Genomic DNA, 15,349 nt, shown 5'->3' with positions numbered 1-15,349 from the left:
CAGGAGCCTCATTACCAGGCCCAGTGGTATACCAGGGGCCATGTTTTGCCAAAGGGAATGGCCATTCCTTCAATATGTTTGTAGAAGAGTGCTATCGTGCTAATAGATGGTGCATGAAAATAGCAGTAAGGTGTTCCTACAATGCATTTCCTTCACCCATCCATCTGCCTTGATCCATTCTGAGCTATGCTAATAGGATATCTGTGATTTATTGTGCAGTATATGGCTCTACTCCACTTCCACCCCACCCTTCTCCATCTCTCCGTGGTTCAACACAGTAATGCTAGAATTCTGCCCATAGTATAAATTACAGTTTGGAGTAAGGATACTTGCAATATTCATCATGATGTGCATATTAAGCAGCATGTTGTTAATAATACTTAGCACCTATATCACTTATTTCTGAAGTACTTTTTAGATGTTAAATTTCACAAGACATCACTATTTACAAATAGTGGCAAAGAGTCCTGTGGCACCTTACAGACTAACACACGTATTGGAGCATAAGCTTTCATGGGTGAATACCCACTTTGTCAGATGCATGTAGTGGAAATTTCCAGAGGCAGGTATAAATATGCAAGCAAGAATCAGGCTAGGGATAATGAGGTTAGTTCAATCGGGGAGGATGAGACCCTCTTCTAACAGTTGAGGTATGAACACCAAGGTGGAGAAACTGCTTCTGTAGTTAGCTAGCCATTCAGTCTTTGTTTAATCCTGAGCTGATGGTGTCAAATTTGCAAATGAACTGAAACTCAGCAGTTTCTCTTTGAAGTCTGGTCCTGAAGTTTTTTTGCTGAAGGATGGCTACCTTTAAATCTGCTATTGTGTGTCCAAGGAGATTGAAGTGTTCTCCTACAGGTTTTTGTATATTGCCATTCCTAATGTCTGATTTGTGTCATAGATTCATAGATATTAAGGTCAGAAGGGACCATTCTGATCATCTAGTCTGACCTCCTGCACAGTGCAGGCCACAGAATCTCACCCACCCACTCCTACAAAAAACCTCACCTATATCTGAGCTATTGAAGTCCTTAAATCATGGTTTAAAGACTTCAAGGAGCAGAGAAGCCTCCCTCAAGTCAACCATGCCCCATGCTACAGAGGAAGGCGAAAAATCTCCAGGGCCTCTCCAATCTGCCCTGGAGGAAAATTCCTTCCCAACCCCAAATATGGCGATCAGCTAAACCCTGAGCATATGGGCAAGATTCACCAGCCAGATACCCAGGAAAGAATTTTCTGTAATAACTCAGATCCCATCCATCTAATATCCCATCTCAAGGGATTAGTCCTATTTACCCTGAATATTTAAAGATCAATTACTTACCAAAATCCCATTATCCCATCATGCCATCTCCTCCATAAACTTATCGAGTAGAATCTTAAAACCAGATAGATCTTTTGCCCTCCCTGCTTCCCTTGGAAGGCTATTGCAAAACTTCACTCCTCTGATGGTTAGAAACCTTCGTCTAATTTCAAGTCTAAACTTCCTGGTGGCCAGTTTATACCCATTTGTTCTTGTGTCCACTTTGGTGGTGAGCTGAAATAATTCCTCTCCCTCTCCTGTATTTATCCCTCTGATATATTTATAGAGAGCAATCATATCTCCCCTCAACCTTCTTTTAGTTAGGCTAAACAAGCCAAGCTCGTTAAGTCTCCTTTCATAGGAGACATAGGGTGATGAAGTGACTTGCTCAAGGCCACAAAAGGAAGTCAGTGTCAGCATCAAGATTAGATCTCAGAAGTTCATGATTTACAGTTCTGCACTCAGGCTATTAGCAGTGGTGCAAGTACAGTGGTATGGTCCGGTATGCCGTACCAATAAAATACTTATAGCTGGTATAGCATACCAGAAAGACAGTGGAGGAGCCCTCCCACAGAGCTGTGTCTTCTCCGTATGTACAGCAGCCCCACCAGAAAGGAGCAGAATGCAGGCAACTCCTCTGGCAGTTGTATCACCCCAGCCCCGTCCTCTGATGGGGCTGCTGTACAGACAGAGGAGACGCAACTTTGTGGAAGAGCAGAGGGCAGAGCTGGGGGTTCGGCTCCTTTCCCCAGTGTGGTTCCTGGGAGAGGCCTGAACTGCAGAGTTCTCCTGGGAACCACAGCGGGGAAAGGAGCAGAACGTGGGGCCACCGGGCAGCCTCATGCCAGCAGCTCTACCGCCCCCACCCCGGCCCCCAGCCCTTCCACGCAGCTGCGTCTTTTGAGTCCTCCTGCCTGGGGTCTGTACAGCAGAAGTCTCCGCTGCAGTGGGAGGAGGACAGAGCCCCCCACTCCAGGTAATGTGGGATGGATGTTGATCATGGGGAGGAGACAGGGAGAGTGTGGGGGCGGGGCAGGGAGGAGTCATGTGGGGGAGTCACGTGGGAATGTCACATGGTCCCTCTGTGTCCCTCTCATGAGTGCAGCACACTGGCAAGAAATAATTTCTACTTGCATCACTGGCTGTTAGTCATTCTCTCTGTAGTGCCTGTTTACAGAAGTGAACGTATTCATGCACACTTTTCAAACCTTAGGCCCAGATCTTCAGCTAGTAGAAATCAGCATAGCGCCATTGATGTCAATAGAACAATGCTGACTTGCTCAAATTTGTAAGATCTGACCCTTAATTTCTTGGTCAAGTGACCAGCATATATTAACAAAGCAGTTGTGGGACTGTGATGAGTGTCAGAGCAAAGAGACACACTAGCAGTTTCAATATAGTCAATTATACTTAAATCTTAAACAGCAGCCCATATTTTTCCTTCAAAGTCAGGACATGTTGTCTTTTGTTCTTTGCACAACAACAACATGAAGGAACCATACAGGCATAGTTGGGCCAGAAGTAGCCATATTTAGGCTACCTCTACACTATGAGCTAGGATGTGATTTACAGCTCATCTATACATACTTATGCTAGCTTGATGAGAGCTAGAGCGAGTATACAAAGTAGTGTAGCCGCAGTGGCACAGGCAGTAGCAGCTATTCAGGCAGGTTTGTACACAGCATGGCAACGCTGTGCCACCACTGCCTGTGTTACCATCACTACACTATTCATACTCGTGCAACCTCTCATCAAGCTAGAGCGAGTATGTGTACGAAAACTGGGAATTATGGCCCTAGCTTGTAATGTAGACATAGTCTTACTAAATTAGTACAAATATCCAAGACATAGCTATGTATTTACTGCTAGTTTCTAAAACAATAAGCACCACTAAATGGCTCACAAACTATTAAAACAGATACTACCCTATTCCTGTATACTACAGGAGGACTAGGAAACTTACCAAAAAAAGAGAGGAGGAGGGAAACTGTCTCCAAGAGAAAGTTCTAGACTTCAGCATGGGCACTTGCTGCTCACCAAACCACAAAAGTTAGTAGTGGCTGGAGAAGAGGAAACTAGTATAGAGAACTTTTCAGTAATTCATCTATTCCTAAAAGAAATTCATACAGGAAGCCTACAGTGCCAGCAAAAATTCCTGCTATCTATTAAAACTTCAGCGTCTCAACTGAAATATTTACTGCAAGAATTGCAGTGACTGAAGAGTCATTCTCTCTGTAGTTGACTTTTAAAGTATCTGCCTGAAGAGATTTTCAAGTGATTACAGCATTTTGATAATAAAATTAAAAGACATGAGAAACAGAACATGATGCTCAAACCTAACAATAAAGATTACACAGGAAGCTGAAGGTAAAAATATGATTGAATTTGTAACCAACCTGATTAACAAAGTGATGGGGGAAATGACTCTCACAAATTGGAAGAGACAAGATTATGTAAATCTCTTCAGCCAAAATTCAAGGGTAAGAGCACATGTCATAATACAAAACTGAGATTTGAGGACTAGAAAAACATTCTTTCACAAGCTAGGAAAAGATGGAAAATTCATCTGGGAAGAAGCATACTTCCTCTGTGTTTCCAGACATGAATTCTGAGACTAGCAAGGAGAGAAGGGAATTCAGAGAGGTAATTGTCCTGGGAGAGAAATGGCTACAAACTGCTCTTTATTTCCAGAAAACTTTATTTAGCATAGCAATACAACTGAAGAAAAAAATAAAATTGTTGCATCATTTTTAATATACTTAGTTAGGTAAGACTATCCCTTTAACAGAGAGTAAATTGTATAAATTGAATTTCACCATTGCTGGACAAAATGCTTAAAAGAATGAAACCAGCCTCTGTATTTTTGAGTAGGAAATGAATTCTGCGGATACTCTACACGATCAGGGGAGACAAAGGTGGCCTGAAAGCTGTTCTTACATTTGACTGCCTATTGTCCCAAGTATTTGTTCCAGTAACAGGAACCAGCTGGATGTGGTGGCTCCCCAGCCAAACTCTCTACTTCAGATAAAAGAGAGAGGTGTAGTAAAGAATCCATTGTCCTAGCCCTGCACCACCTGGAGTTTACCTTATGCAAGGAAGTAAATCCTCAAAATAACCAATACAGGTGGCTTTCCTGCTACTTTTCACTACCGGAGTGGGGACCAGAATCTGCACTGATGTGTTAAAAAGGTGTACCTCTACACTGCAAAAACAAAACAAAACCCAAAAACCTGCGGCAGCAAGTCTCAGAGCCTGGATCAATTGACTCAGGTTTGCGGGAGTCATGGTTAGAGCTAACAACAGTGTAGAAATGGGCTAGAGCCTGGGCTCTGAAACCTTCCCCCACCCCCACCAAGGTCTCTGACCCTGGGATTCTATTGCCACCACTTCCTGTTTCATATTATCCCATGTTATTTATCTCCTTTCCACATTACTTCTGTATTTATTCACTTTGTTTGGGTCTACTTCTCAAACATATTTCTGCATAGTCTTTTTTTCTTGTGAAATTGTGTGCATTACAAGACAGTGTAAATCAGAAAAGGCGTCAATAAAGCAAGAATGGGCTCTAGAAGTCTCACAAAATGTGTCACCAATGAAGAATTGACTTATAGCTTGAAGTTTAACAGTTTTCCAAAACAATGTTTTCATGGTTGCAATGGTGTACAGTGGTATAAAATAAGCTATTTCTTTCATTGCCTTACCTTGGCCCTGGTCCGGCAATGTCATCCGCTAGCGTCCTTTCATGAGAAAATTATTGTCCAGGCTCTTCCTCACCACTTCAGTTCAAGTGCCTTGTTCTCACTCGTTGATCACTTCAGTTCTCTGAAACACCAGGCTGAACACTTTTTTTTCTTCCACTTCCACATTCAGTTTCAAATCTCGCAAGGATTAATGGAACAACAAAATTAGAAAGGACAGAATAGAAATATCCTTTCATAGTCTACATAAAAAGCAAACACAATCATATAGTCATTCTCCTTCTTATTCAGAAATATTTTTGGCAGAAGCAAAATACAGATGAATAGCTTAAAAAGAAAACATTTTTCTGTGTTGCAGCATTATAGTTAGCAGAAAATGTTTGCAGGTGCTCAAGCAGAGATCCAACTACCAGAACAAAAGTCATTCTGCGGTTTTCGGGTAGTTGCAATCCAATGGTATTGTCCTTTGAAATTCTGAAAGGTTGCAAAAGAGTTTAAAATAATAGGTCTGATATAACAATATATACAATATATATTATATATAACAATATATAACAATCAGGAGGTCAGAGTAGATGATTTAATTGTCCTTTCTGGCTTTAAACCTTGTTGTAAAAAGTCTGGAAGAAAGTTAGTTTGCCCTGAGTTCTAACTATATACCATTATTATGGAACCCAAATCTAGCTATTATATATGGTAGAATAATAATATGACAGATATTCCAAGTACTTCCCATATACTTTAATTGTTTTGTTGCCCTTATTTTTTCTGCTAATACTTTTTTTATAATTGTAGTTTTCCATGCTATTGTGGCATTGTGTAATTATATATATGATCTTCTTTTGTGTGATGAAATCATTAATGTGGTGGCTATATAGTGGAATGTGTTCAACTTGCTCAGGAATCATGGCTTATTTTTCTTGTCTACTTTTTCCTTTTTAATACTTGTAATAACTCTGACTACTCCTGCTGTAGGTTCTCCACCTGCTGTAACACTGCCCATCTCCCTCCAAGAAATTTGTGCATAGCAAAATAATGCTTTACCAAATACATGTACAGCCCTCTCCTTTCAATGACGTGCACTGAGAGAACTGCATTCCTGAAGACGGCTAGTTGATTTAAAAAAATACTGTACTGACTCAAATGAAAACAGGACACTGTCCACTCTTATCAGTTTTAAGAAAACTTTTCCTTTAAACATTGTTTAAAGTTTACAATTGTTTAAAATATTTATATTTGGAATAGATCTAAGAGTAGCGACCTCCCAGCAAAGAAACATTTCTTATACTTTTACAGCTGGAAACAAAGCATAGGAGCCTGCAGAGACTTTTTTGCTAACTATGATTTGGACTTGGGACCAGAATAAAGACTGCTTCTTCCTTTTCTAAAGGAAAAAAAACCACAGTAAGCTAGAGAGAACTTCTATTTTCTGTAGCGATATCCATGCAGTTCTCTATACCTCTATTTCTGAAACTCAGTTACTTCATTTTTGCTATTACATATCCACTTCCTTATGCTGATTTGCATTTTCAGACTTTTCACTCTGCCCTCCTGTTATGCTTACAATTTTTGCTTTTTCCCCTTTGATATTGTATTTTTCTCATTAATTTTTTTAGTCTTCTGCAATATACTTTGTATTAAATACCTTAAGAGACAAGGGAGGTAAGGTATCTTTTATTGGAACAACTTCTGTTAGCAGAAGGGGAAAGCTTTCCAACTACATAGAGCTCTTCCTCACATCGGTAGATGTGATAGATGATCTAAGGTCTGCCAGTAGTTCATGTTTTATGGTGAGAGAAATTAATACAAATTTTTTTGAGAGTCACAACGATGGCTTTAGAGGTGACTCTTCTTAAGTTTATTTTATTAATTTTTCTTACCATAAAAAAAATGAATTATTGGCAGACCACAGATCACTCCTAGAGAGAAAAATAGGTCATGAAAAAGAAAATTACTGATTTGGGCCCCAGTACTGCAAAGAGATACATCTGTGCTGAGTCCCCTGACTTCATTCACCTCTACGTGGATGGAAAGATCTTCCTATGCAGATCCCTTTGCAGGATCAAGGTCGTGGACACAGAACAACTCAGTATAAAAGTGCCCAATGCAGTGTTCATTAAGGACAGTTCTTGAACAGAACTGAGAATTTGGAAAAAATTATTAAGGCTCTCAATATTAGGCTTGCCTGAGATAGCGGGGGGGAAGAAATTGTTTTGATTTATTTTTAAAATTCCTTAGAGTTTTGATCCCACCCTTTGGTTATTAAAGATCTTTAAGGACACTTATAAAGGTTCTGTGTTTAAAACAAATTATATCAATTTTCTTTTTTCATACTGTAATAATTTTTGTACCATCTTTAGGTTTTAAAAGGGGAAATGAAGTAAGTATTGAGGGAAAACAGCTCTATTGTGTATGAAACCAAAGAAGCGACATTTTTTTCAGATCTCTCTAAGGCTACACAGGCTCAACAAAAAATTGATGTTGCCTCAGAATGAATTTGCTCATCTGGGTTTCTCTGCATCTACAGAAGTCCCCACAAATGGAAACTGCATCAAGATTAAGAAACCTATTTATTTTCTAATTATAATGATAATAAGGCTTTTCCATCTCTGAGGAGCAACTACAAAGTGCCTACTGAAAATGGTGAAAGATGATATCAAAACTTACCATTGCCTAAGTTTTTGAATGGGAGCTTGTTTGTTGTTTTTACTAACATAAAAGTTATATTGAATATTCATTACCCAACTATAATTTAGATTTAATTTTAATTTCTTTCAAACTTGGAGAATTTTGATTTCCCCGTCCCCCCCCCATTGTATTTTTTTATATCGAAGAAGCTTTGAGATTTCAAGCCCCTATTCAACGTAGAGAGCTGCTAAGCACAGGCCTGTGCAGAGCCCCATTGAAGTTGAGTCTTCCCAGTGGATCCTGTTGTAGGATTAAGGACCCTTAATCTTTTCATCCTCAATATATCCAAATAGCTATCAATAAATGACATAAAATGAGGACAAGTTTAATGTATTGTCATATGTGCTTTAGAAATTATATTTTTCCCCATCATTTCCTGCCAAGACAAAATTCTACTTTCAGGTGATTGCAGAGATCTAGACTGATATTCTGCTTCCATTATGTGTGTGAAATTCCATTGACATCAGTGGGAGTTTTACACATGGAGATAGTGCATCTCAAACTTATTTTGCTCTACGTGGATCTAAGAGGTTGATTTTGCTTTTAAAAGGGAATCTCTTTATTCTTCTTCCTTGAAGTTCTGAAATTCTGCATTTAAACACTGTGCCAGCTATATGTTCAGAGGAAACAAGCCCTCTTGCTAGCACTATCGCTTAATGGCTTGTGGTGTGGGGGTTTCTCTTTTTTTGTTGTTTTGGTTGGTTGTGTGTACTTTGTTTGTATTGTTACCAGTTTTTATCGTTTAACAGCATTTTATGGACTCTGCTGCCGTGAAGACATGGTTGATTTGGTAGGGTTTCATTTACTCTCTTAAACAATCAGCTTCTTTTAATCAGCCAAAGAACAGCTTGTTTGATTAATGATCATTTTTATCTTTTAAAAGGATCCTTCCCAACCATTGGGGTGAAGTCTCTTTCGAGATTCCTGAGGGCGGGCTTTTTAAGTAGCATCCTGGGCCCACATCCAGTCTCTTTGCCCCCCGGCATTTCCTCTGGTAGGTATTTCAGGTGAAGTTTCCACCAACCCTTACTGGGGGAACAGCACCAAAATCTGTTAGTGGTAGGATAAAGAGGTTAATATCAGTCTCAATGAATAAGAAAAATAAGAGGATCTTTTCTATCCAGTAGCCAGCCTGCTAGTACAGGACCTGACCACGTATATGTAGGAGAGACTGTAACTGGAGGAGAGAAACAGCCATAGCTAAGTGGTTAACTGAAATATAAAGTGAAAACTGCCAATGTTCTCTTATCAAACATTGCATGAAATGCACTTATGTAAATAGAAAATATAACTTAGAAACGGCTCTTGAAATGTTAGATTTGCTTTGTCTCTGAATGCCTGAATGTTTTCCATGAAAGTTTCCATTTTCCTGCTAACAGAGAGGAAGTAACAAAAAATAAGTAGAAATTAATTATGCACTGAAATAAAAATAGGGAAAGCAACTACTTTGAACTCTGGTTTTATATATGCTTCAACATGCATTTTTTAAAAAAAAAATATAGATAAAAGTAGTTTGGGTTTGTTCCCTGCTGGGTACAATGGAGATGAAAAAGGAAGCATAATGTAGTAATAAGATCCACAACAGAGTGAGTGGGCTACTGTCAGGCTGAAGGGTGGGAAGAAAAATAATCTGCAGGAGTAGGCTGGTCTAGATACTGGGCTGAGGCAGGGAAAAATGACAAATCACAGGTGCTCCTTTTCTCCGGAAAGGGAATGCACATTATCCATCTTCATCTGGAATCGTGGAAGATACCTGGCAATAAAACTAGCAAATAAAAAGTTGATAAGTTTCACTTAATTAATTTAATAGATGTCTATATTAAAATAGGTCTAAAAGCAGCTTTCCAAATCTATTGCTTTCCACGCTGCATATTTCAATATAGAATGAATTTCTTCCTGTTTTAATTTTTCTTCCCTTTTTAGTAGGAAAACAGCAGCCTCCTTGACATATGTTTTACCTTTTTATGAACTACAGTTTTTTCTATTTTCACAAAAATAGAGTTAATTTCTAAATACTCTAGATTGTTCTCTTTAAGGCAGGAAGGGTTGTCTAGTGGTTAGAACAGGGGGATGAGTATAATGAATTCTGCCCTGGATTCCCTCTGCCAATTGGGGAGAGAAGTCACCTAATCTTTCTGTACCTCACCTTACTTACGCATAACATAGAGATAGTTACAGGCCAGGGGTCACTATTAATCATTGTTTTCCTTCATACTCTAGATAGGAAGTAACAGATAGTTTTGATACTTTCTCTGATAACTGTTAGTAAATGTTGGCCACTGTACTAACCTCACAAGTGGTGCTGGCAGACAATGGTTGTAAACACTTTGAGATCTTCTAATGAAGAAATACTATTCAGAGTGCTTCTTTAATAATTTTAAAGAGCTATTACTGGTTCCATCCATATTCCCTACTTTGAGTATCACACACATACATACATATAGTATTACTGACCCTCATTGGCTAAGAATTGCCGACATCCTATTATATTTGTTACCTTGGCCCACTTATTTGTCTCATCTACCTATTTTGTCTTTGTTGTTTTTTGTTTGTTTACTTGCTTGCTTTTGATTGTAAGCATTTGGGGACAGGGACTTTAGTTTTCTATATTTTTGTACTGCTCCTAGCACTACAATGGGATCCTGACCTAGCTGGCCTGTAGGTGCTAATATAATATAATGGGCTTAATAATAGTGAGTAAAGGGAATATGACTCAGACTGGTAGAATATTTCAAAAGAGAAGAAACTGCAAGTGCAACTATTATATACAATTTATTATAATATAGCTAATAGATCACTTTCCATTTTAGCAATAGCAGCAAGTGAAGGAAAGGCATCCCATCAGAATATTGGGAAACTGCCTCATCTTATAGAGGTTGGGGGATTGTCAGTCTGTAGAAGGGCAGACGGCTGCAGTGATTAATCCAGTGGCAGACTACATGCATTTTGTTGAAGGAAAGAACTAAGTGCACTTTTGGTTGAGGAGGAGGAGGAGAGGAGTTCCAATGTTAAGGTAAAGAAATGCACACTAACAGCCTTAAGTCTGCACTGTACAATGCCATGCAATAATTATGATTGTGATTAAGGTATTTTAGTGTTTATAGTTTGATTAAACAGATTTTGAAGCTGTTCAATTGTTTCATATTTTTTCCTTCATGCCATGAGTACAGCACAAAGTGAAGGTTGTTTAGGTGCTGTAACTGTGCATTTCTTACCTTAATACATTTTGGATTTCTTCTAAGTGTAACCTTAACTCTGAATTGCCTGATTTATAATGCTTGGTTTGGGGTAATTATAACATCCCCGTAATGTTTTTACCTTTAAGTCATGAAATCACATTTCATTTTAAGAGAAGATTCATAGATACACCAAAGCAGCCAGAGTGCACTGTCCAATTAAGGTGTCTTTACAGCTGCTTTGTATTGCTAGAAAAGCATGAAGCAGCCACAGTGTACTGGTGAATTTAGCCCTTAATTTGCAATTCTCTTCCTGATTTTGGAGGGTTATGTTGGTGAGACTGGTGCTTTATGAAGGGAGGGCACCTGAGTCCCAATTCTCTGCATTAAGGGGTCCTCCTGCCTCAGTGTGCAGTGGAGCCAAGGCAGAAGTAGCTGATACCTACTGAATCTTTAAAGAGAAGTGACTGTTGAGCAAAATAATGTACCAACCAGAATAATGTATTCTTGACACTTGTCCATTCTTCCCCATGCCCCTGAATAATAACAACCAATAGAATTATTGCATGCAAATTTGCTATAGAGCAAGTTTAGTGATTGGTTGTTACCTCTGAGGTCACAATGACCCCTCTTCACTTACCTAAGCTGTTGACCTGAGCCTTTATAAGCATAACATACATATCTAATTGCTAATAACTTAGTTTAGTTTAATTACAACCTATTTAATTCAAATATAGTCCATGGATAAGATTTCCATGAAATTTTAACTATATGGAAAGTTCAAAGCATCTGTGTTATTCTGTTGAGGTCATTTGGGACAAAGATGACTGACAGATGCTAAATTTCTTAAAGTTAATTACAAGCCAAGACCTTTAACTCAAACTTGTTAAATTTACTTGTAAATTATCAGAAAACTAATTCTGTAGTCAAAGAGTAAGTGCTCTTAAGTTTGGGGAGGATACACTGTATCTTTCATACAAAATGAAAAGGTTGAATCCTTGCTTTAGGTGGAAAATGAAACTCAACTTTTACATCTGGAATAATGACCAGAGCTTCCATAATGAGCATGTAGAAAATAGCTTGTTAAGGAACTTGTTTCAAAAGTGGTTTAGGATGAAATGAAACTAATAACTGACTTTTCTCTTTCACTGAACATAAAATGTTGCCTTTTACCATTGCACTGTGTGGCAAAATACCTTGTTCGCCTCAGTCCTTTTTAGCCTTGGAGACTCAGGTTTGGGGCAAGGTGAATCCTTATAGGTGGCACAGGGTCCCTGCTACTCCTCTCTTCAGTCAGTCCCTTGTGCTTGTTTTCCTTCCCTTCCTGGGAGCGAGTGCAGCCTCCCTGCTGGGAAAGTCTGGTATCTTACTGGCAGCTTCCCTGCTCCTCTCATTCTCCCCCTCCTACCACCCATGGGAGGGTTTAAAAAGGTCCCAAGTAGTTGGAGTCAGCTGAACCTAATTGGTCCCCTAGCAACTTCTTTTCCAGCTGAACCTTATTGCCCTGTGGTTCTCTCTCCTCAGTAGATAGGGAGGGGCCTTTTAATCCCCTGGGACTAATTACTAACACCCTTTTGTAGCTGTTTTTCCTGGGTTTACCACAACTGATGCTTTATATTCAGTTTTGTAGAATGTGGTATTTGGCTTTGCATCCCTTGGGAATTCCATTATGTCAGAGGAATCCTCATCTGGCCAACTTCAAGCCTAGCTTCTGGTGCAGGGGTGCTGCAAAGAAACCCCTTTGCAGTTGATTATCACACCCTCTGTATTGAGTGAGACTTCTCAAAACTCTTGACTTGCTTCCAAAATTGCAAATCTCGTTGCATTTTAAAGACTAGACATAGCTATTCTGATGGAAAAGTGCTTGCATTTGATGGCATCATTAAAATTCTTTCACTGCTTGCTAGCACTTTTATTTGGGAAGCCTGGTTTACACTAGTCCTGAAAATACCTACTGTTATTTACAAAATCAAGTCCTTTTCTCACAACAACTTCCTTGACTTGTGATCAGTTATGTCACAAACGATTTTGACTTCTTTTAGTCCATCTGCTGACAGTTCAAATTCATGTGACAGCCTTAGGTAGGTCTGTAAGGTTAATGGTCCGTGGTCTCATCTGGCATCTGGTTTCATGTAAAGACACTGTACCTTTCTCAAGTGACATTCATGTGTAAATCAAAATATTCTTGAAAGCCTTTGTCTAACAATTTGTAGTCCTCTTATCCTCCCTCTGGAAAGAATTTTGCATTCACCATCTTTGATTTTTCCTCAGTGCCACTTGCTTGCAGGAAAATTTGGAAGTGCTGTATCCACCTCCTCAAGTTCTCACTCTTCCATAATGAGTGCTGTAAGAGATTTCAGTTTATTTCTTGGTCCTAGTCAAGTTACATGGGTCAGAATTATATATGTTTACACCCCTGTCACATGGCAGGAATCAGTGTGTATTGGCTAGTCACACCCATATTCCCAATTTCCCTATTTTCATCATTGGAGACTTAAAAGACAGATGACTGATCCTGCTGCTATAGCGTGGAGAAAAACAGGTAACACTGTCAGTGTCTCCCTCATAGCTGCTCTCCAGATTCTTCTCTGATAGTAATGAGTGGAGATGTAAGTCAGGAGGAGAGACTACGACAGGATCTTTGTTTAGCAGTCAGAACCACTACTTAGTGTACAAATTAAATGGAAGGTGGTGAGGGTAGACCAGAAAATCTGTCTGAAGCCCCCTGCAGTAGATCCTATGACATGACCTGTACCGCCTCTGGTGTGGGGGGTGAGGCAAAAATTATGTTTTGTACCTTTTTTTTCTATGTGCCGTACAAACAGTAGCTAATTAATCCTCCCAACCCCTGTGTTACACAAGTATTCAACCATTTTACAGCTCAGGAAAGTGGAAGCATTGAGGCTAAGTCAAGGTAAACAGCATTTGCTATCATGAGCCTCAAAAATTATTTATGTTCAGAAAACAAATGAGATTGCATTTTCCTAAAGTCAATCAAATAGATCCAATGAAAAATAATCCAAAACAGCACTAAGGCTGAAAAAAAGCTCAAAGTCATACTGGGCAGTAAGTCAGATACAAGTTTGGAATGAATAATGACAACAGTACTGTCCCAAACAAAGGAGATTACACAGAAGAGATGGTGCCTGTGGGGTGTTTGACATGGTGACTTTCTAAAACAAAGTTTGCCTGGTACCTACTGTGGTGTCCACATTTATTACAGAGCCTCTTAAATAAAATAAAATCTAAGAATCAGATGAATTAAATCAGATGATCAGTTTCATTGTTCCTCAAAATTAATATTTTATGATAATTTCCATATGCATCTGAATGAATGAGCCCATTATTCTTGATACTGTATAAACTGACAATTGAGAGTAAAATTGCATTGACAATCCCTTATTGAACAAAATTACTCAACAAAAACCATCAGGAAGCAATTATTCATAGTGAAATTCAACTATAAAGTTGTAGCACCAATATTGAGAAAAATAGCCATTCAGTTCCCCTCACACCATCCCCTACTGCACCTTAATGCATTTTCCCTACTTTGGGTTACAATAGCTGAAGTGTGTGCATTTTTGTTAATTGAAAAAATGTAATATCTTTCTTGATTAGTAATAAATTGATAACTGAAGATGCAGAATGCAACAAAACCTGTTTTCTAATAAATGTACACTCTTCAGAATGCCCTAGTGAAACGGTTTATCCAATTTATGAACAGACACAATGTAATTTTACTGGCATAAACAGTCAATCTACTGTACAATCCTTATGCATCCCATTTTGCCAGGGTGGGAGAGGGGGAAGGTAGAGGTCCAAGGTGGGAGTATACAAGGAGCTGTCCATTAGCTAAAGGATGTATTTTTGCTAATTCATCCCTTTGCTGTAAGGTAAATTCAGAAGAGGAAATCATTGCCAGTGCTGCTGCATAAATTTTTTCCAGGGCCCCATAGTCTAAAATTGGGATTAAAGTGTGTGTGGGAGGGGAACAATCATTCTGCTGGAGACTTGCATCTCTACACTGGCTGTAAACACGTCATCTAAAACCCATTGAAGTCAATGTAAATACTGCCATTGACTTCAGTGGGACCAAGGTCTAAGTGGATTATCAGGATGTAGGAACATTTTCTGGGACATTCAGCACCATTTTTAGACAAATGTCAGAACATTTTTGACAAAAATAATTTGTATTAACTGGGTTCAGGGATAATGGAGGCGAGATTACTATTCCGCACATAGGGAAGTATAAGAAGATCTTCTTTGAGGGGAGAGCACTTACACACCCAGCTCCATTGGAAAATGAATTATGCAGCATTTAATCATGATTTTTATGATGGGGGGGATCTTAATGGATCTCTTTCATATCTAATATAAAGATTAAGGATGTGAAAATTGCCTTACAAGAATAGCTAGTTCAAATGTTCACACATCTCCTAACTAAACAAATGCGTAATCTTTATTTAGATCTCAGTCCCTTTTAG

At 38.9% G+C, this 15,349-nt stretch overlaps 1 protein-coding gene across 4 annotated transcripts in view; it reads left to right on the top strand.

Annotated features, from left to right (window-relative positions):
- Positions 1-15,349, top strand: part of EPHA6 (EPH receptor A6) — an 844,148-nt gene that overhangs the window by 692,846 nt on the left and 135,953 nt on the right. For 3 of the 4 annotated variants that reach the window (XM_038402996.2, XM_038402988.2, XM_038403013.2), the window contains one exon: positions 8,573-8,683. The exons of the other annotated variant lie outside the window; for it this stretch is intronic. In XM_038402996.2, coding sequence (XP_038258924.1) covers positions 8,573-8,683 — 111 coding nt within the window. The remainder of the gene's footprint in view (positions 1-8,572; positions 8,684-15,349) is intronic. 4 annotated transcript variants of the gene reach the window in all.

This window comes from Dermochelys coriacea, chromosome 1 (assembly GCF_009764565.3).
Source record: "Dermochelys coriacea isolate rDerCor1 chromosome 1, rDerCor1.pri.v4, whole genome shotgun sequence".
In the NCBI taxonomy this organism is placed as follows: Eukaryota; Metazoa; Chordata; order Testudines; family Dermochelyidae; genus Dermochelys; species Dermochelys coriacea.
Note: the sequence above shows the minus strand (reverse complement) of the source record. Positions and strands in the feature narration are given on the sequence as shown.